Source organism: Alligator sinensis, unplaced genomic scaffold (assembly GCF_000455745.1).
Source record: "Alligator sinensis unplaced genomic scaffold, ASM45574v1 scaffold519_1, whole genome shotgun sequence".
Lineage (NCBI taxonomy): Eukaryota > Metazoa > Chordata > Crocodylia > Alligatoridae > Alligator > Alligator sinensis.
The window spans coordinates 1,511,259-1,516,573 of record NW_005842187.1 but is presented as its reverse complement, the minus strand read 5'-3'; the positions used below and the strand labels follow the sequence as shown (position 1 = coordinate 1,516,573).

Sequence of the window (5,315 nt, the reverse complement as noted above, 5' to 3'; positions counted from 1 at the left end):
AGCAGGGAGGTAAAAAATGCTGAGAGCAAGCAACCCCGATTCAGAGAACAGCTGAGCGTTCACAGTTCTGTACAGGTCTTGCAGCACTGCTCTTCATCTGAAGAACCCCCAAAAAACAACCCTCAGAGATTTCTAACTCCCCTCACCCCAACCCCCAACCTCTTTTAATACCAAAGCAATAGCAAGGATATGGAAACGGAGTCTGCTGAATAATAGCTTAATGATGTGAACCCTTTTGAATGGGGCTGCTTTAGTGAGAGCTGCTAAAATCCTTTCACAGTAGGGAGTGATGTGAGGATACAGGAAACCTGGATAAGCAATGGCATTAGACTGAACCAAAATGGGATGGATGCTACCAGATTGTTAAATTAAATTAAATGAGCTACATTTTAAAACCAAGTCTGAGAATGAATACTGAACACTCACATTCACATATTTTTATTGGACCAGTTATTAACGCTTTCGCTGTTGTAGTGAAAGTGGTTTTCCCAGTGTCTTGGGGTACAGAAACAGGAATGAAGAGATGAACGAAATGTATTAGATTAAATCTGAACAGCATACTTTCAAATGGGCTAAAACTGTAGAAACCAGCTTCTGTAACATCACTTACACTGAAATTTATCTTTCTTCAATGCATATGAAACTTGCAGCTGATCACAGTTATCTAGAAAGATAAAATAAAACAATCCTATTCACTTTACCCATGTCTGATGCCACACATGAATCTAGATCTCTAGGGTAGACATGCTAGTATCCTAAGGCAGCCACGATCTGCTCCTCATCGCCAAACTTTTAACGTGCAATATCTGAGATCACAATATCTGATGATCTCAGAGGTCCCTTCCAGCCCCTAAAGTCTATGAAATCTTAATGCTTGGTGTACTTGCCCAGGATTTTCTTACATTATATAAACTTGAAGGCACTCTGAGGACAGAATTCAGTCATCAGTATCTATTGTTGCCCTTGCACTTATTTCAGGTTTGCTTATACATTATATTTTGCAAGTAGATTATTCATTGTATTGGAAAAGGCAAGTTAGCATTGGAATTTGCCCAGTGTGAGACCAGCTGAGATTAATCTGCCCCTTTAGCATGTGGAAGGACCAACTGGATTTCTTCCTTTTTTTTTTTTTTGCCAGAGCTGGCTAATAAATCAGAAATATATTGCATGTACATAGAGCTGCTGGTGGAGAGAAAATAAATCACTTTTTCCTTTTTCTTTTTGGGCAGGATCAGAGCACCTTGGAATAAATGTAAGGATACATTCTGCACTAACCGAAACTACCTTGGAAAGTCATGGCTGCTGCCCCACATCTCAACTCCGATGCCCTCCGGGAAGTCCTGGAGTGTCCCATTTGCATGGAGTCCTTTACAGAAGACCAACTGAGACCCAAACTCTTACACTGTGGGCACACCATTTGCAAGCAATGCTTGGAGAAACTGCTGGCGAACAGCATTAATGGGATACGCTGCCCCTTCTGCAGCAAGATCACTCGAATCACAAACTTGGCTCAGCTGACTGACAATCTCACAGTGCTGAAGATCATAGACACTGCGGGGCTGAGCGAGGCTGTGGGGCTTCTCATGTGTAAGGCTTGTGGAAGGAGGCTCCCCAGGCACTTCTGCAAGAGCTGCAACTTAGTTCTGTGTGAGCCGTGCAAAGAGATGGAGCACGTGCAACGAGGGCACGACATCATTGCTATCAAAGAGGCTGCCGATGAGAGAAGGAAGGAATTTGGGGCAAAGCTTGGCAGGTTACGGGAGCTCATGGGGGATCTGCAGAAGAAGAAAGCATCACTGGAGGGGGTCTCCAAAGACTTGCAAGCCAGATACAAAGCAGTCCTGCAGGATTACAGCAAGGAGGAGCGCAAGGTCCAAGAGGAATTGTCTCGGTCACGCAAGTTCTTCACAAACTCTTTGTCAGAAGTGGAGAAAGTAAATAACCAGATAATGGAGGAACAAGCTTATCTGCTGAACTTAGCAGAGGTGCAGATAGTTTCCCGGTGTGACTACTTCCTGGCCAAAATTAAGCAGGGAGATATAGCTCTTTTGGAGGAGGCAGCGGATGAAGAAGAGCCAGAACTGACCAATAGCTTCCCAAGAGAGCTGACTCTGCAAGAGGTTGAGCTCCTCAAGGTGGGCCACGTGGGGCCACTGCAGATTGGGCAGGTGGTAAAGAAGCCTCGGACTGTCAACATGGAAGAATCGCTGATGGAGACTGTCGCGTCCTCGTCAGTGTCATTTAGAGAGATTGACGTGGGGCAGGAAGAGACTTGTTCTACACCAAACTCTTCACCGGCTAAGCCAAGGATGCCTGAAACAGCCTCTAGTATCCAACAGTGTAACTTCATCAAGAAGATGGGCTCTAAAGGCAGCCAGCCAGGGATGTTTAATCTTCCCGTCAGTCTCCACGTCACTGTCCAGGGAGAGGTACTAGTGGCAGATCGTGGCAATTTCCGAATCCAGGTATTTACCCGCAAGGGCTTTCTGAAAGAGATCCGGAGGAGCCCTAGTGGCATCGATAGCTTTGTACTAAGTTTCCTTGGAGCGGACCTACCTAATTTGACTCCTCTTTCTGTCACCATGAACTGCCATGGTCTGATAGGAGTCACTGACAGCTATGATAACTCACTAAAGGTATATACCATGGATGGACATTGTGTGGCATGTCACAGGAGCCAGCTAAGTAAGCCGTGGGGCATCACTGCTCTGCCTTCTGGGCAGTTTGTTGTGACTGATGTGGAAGGGGGAAAGCTTTGGTGTTTCACTGTGGACCGTGGCGTTGGCGTAGTTAAGTACAGTTGCCTATGCAGTGCGGTGCGCCCAAAGTTTGTCACTTGTGACACTGAAGGGACTATATACTTCACTCAAGGGCTAGGACTCAACCTGGAGAACCGTCAGCATGAGCACCACCTGGAAGGGGGCTTTTCGATTGGCTCTGTCGGTCCGGATGGGCAGCTAGGCCGCCAGATCAGCCACTTCTTCTCAGAGAATGAGGATTTCCGGTGCATTGCTGGGATGTGTGTGGATGCCAGGGGAGATCTGATCGTTGCGGACAGCAGCCGTAAAGAAATTCTGCATTTTCCTAAAGGAGGTGGCTACAACATCTTAATTAGAGAAGGACTCATCTGCCCTGTTGGAATAGCCATTACACCCAAGGGGCAGCTGCTAGTGCTGGACTGCTGGGATCACTGCATTAAGATCTACAGTTACCATCTGAGGAGATACTCAACCCCGTAAGGGCATTTCACTGGGTAAAAGCGCCTCTCATAGATTCTTCCAGCCTCATCACAACTTGACAGTAGTCAGTGCCATACCTTCGGATAGACTGCCATACCAGTTTGGAGGGTGGCACGTAGGGGCCATCAGTATTTTGTGTTTAGAAATCAAATAGCTTGTGTGGTGGTTGTTTTTTTTTTATTTGTACAAACCCCCCCAAACCCTTTGTTGGAGTGAAGGGTATTTGTAAAGTACAGGTTTTGTGTCCAGTGACTGATCACTCCATAAGCATCACCTCCTTGTGCTGCAGCTTCCACCACTGCATGTTTCTTTGTGCCATAAACACTGACTGACCATTGTAAATCGCTTTTCCTTGGAGGATCAGTGAAGTGATACTATTCTCACCATGATACTCGCGAGGAACTCAGTAGCAGTTGTCTGGACAACTATGATGGAAAAAAAAAAACTGTTTCTGATTACAGGACTGCAGCTGCCTAAAGCAAAACAGCCTTCCTAAACTGCACAGAGCGGCAGGTGGCTTAAAGCTGAAGAGCAGCGGCTGGCTTACTCTATCTTTCTAGTATTTAGGAAATGGTCCTCCTGGTGCCATGGGTGAACCCAGCTTGGTCCTCCTGTTTATTCAATATAAAGTGGGGACAGTGCAATCCTGGAAGACTGACAGGAGCTAGAGAACTGCTCTCTAACTGCAAGCAGGATTTTATTGTATGGAAAGAGTTTGATTAGCATGAGGAAAGTATAAAGAGTAGAGCTAGGGAGGGAAGGGAGGCAGGGTTGGTGGGAAGAGAGAATGGGATGGCAAACCTATTTAACAGAATTGATTTCAATCTGTCAGCATTCAGAATTGTTGTACTATTAAATGTAGCTTGGAAACTGTCTTTGAATGTATGGTTGGTATCTGAAACTTTGCCGGGGTGGAGGGAAAGTAGTGGGAGTAAACAAGATCAGGCGCGACAAATCGTACGTTCACCGGCACACTTCAATATGCTGCATTCCAGACCATTGCATTTACTGATAGGTTTCCACCAGTTTGCACTCTGTGTGAAAGCTACTTGTTCATAAGATACAGGGAAAAAAGGGGGGGAGAGAGGGGATTTGTGTTTTGTTTCTCAGCTCTTCCACTGGTGCTCTGCCTTTTTTCTTTTTGCTCCCCTGTGCACAGCCAAATGCTTTATTCCTCAGTGTTTTTTATGGTGGTAGCAAGCGCCAGAGTTCATGTTCATCACGGCTTTGGGCCAAATGAAGCACAAAACTGCAGCTGTGTGAATTAAGGCACCCACGGAGCATCTATGCTGGCTGATAAACACAAACCTCTGTGTGGTGCTGCTCATCTAAAATGGTTTATTGAAGAAAAGAAACATTTAAATAGGCCACAGTTGTAGAATGTTAATCTGCCAAAGATAATAGTTACACTGCAGTGCGCTTATTTGTTACCATCAACAATGTAGTTGCAAATTTTGGGGCATGACAGACAATATAAAAGCAGGTTTTATAGTGGCTGTCACATCCAACATTTTACAACTGTATTTGCCAGGGTATGAAATCTATGCTACCATGTGTGTAGAACAGGTGAATTTTTCAGTTCCCATAAACTTTCCCTTTTCTTAGCAAAACGGCAGTAAAAAGGGCCTTGCCGGAAAAGTTGCTGCTGTTGCCCTTCCACCCAGTTATTTTGACAGCTGTGGGAGCTTCAAGAACAAATGTCTGGAGCAAAGAGAACAGTGTTTTTCTTGATGCAGTTGAAGAACTGAGCAGGGGCCGGCATGATAGACCCAGGTACCCTGAAACCTTGTTAGTGTGCCCAAAGACCAGCACAGTGTGGTCCAATCCTGCCTAGGGCATCTTGGTGTTACTATAATAGAAAATCATTTTCTAGAAGAGGTTTCGGAGGACAGGCTGAACACAGATCAGTAGGAACGTGGAAGCAACCGACTGCTTAACGGGATTTAAAATTTCTTGCCGTCACCCATATGAGCTGCAGGCTATTTGTTATAGCTACAAACTTCCAAACAGGGATTAACGTCCTGTCTCTGTCTCTCTCTCTTTTTTTTTTTTTTTGGGGGGGGGGGCGGGGGGCAA

The 5,315-nt window shown here is 45.5% G+C and overlaps 2 protein-coding genes across 5 annotated transcripts in view; one reads left to right on the top strand and one right to left on the bottom strand.

The window, feature by feature from the left end:
- The window catches only part of TRIM32 (tripartite motif containing 32), a 6,737-nt gene extending 1,462 nt beyond the window's left edge, over positions 1-5,275 (top strand). For 2 of the 4 annotated variants that reach the window (XM_025207179.1, XM_006026273.3), the window contains one exon: positions 1,230-5,275. In XM_025207179.1, the coding sequence (XP_025062964.1) occupies positions 1,296-3,239 (1,944 nt within the window). In that variant the 5' untranslated portion in view covers positions 1,230-1,295 and the 3' untranslated portion in view covers positions 3,240-5,275. The remainder of the gene's footprint in view (positions 1-1,229) is intronic. The other 2 variants (XM_025207180.1, XM_025207181.1) reach the window with 1 other exon arrangement.
- ASTN2 (astrotactin 2) overlaps positions 1-5,315 on the bottom strand; it is a 594,006-nt gene that overhangs the window by 179,084 nt on the left and 409,607 nt on the right.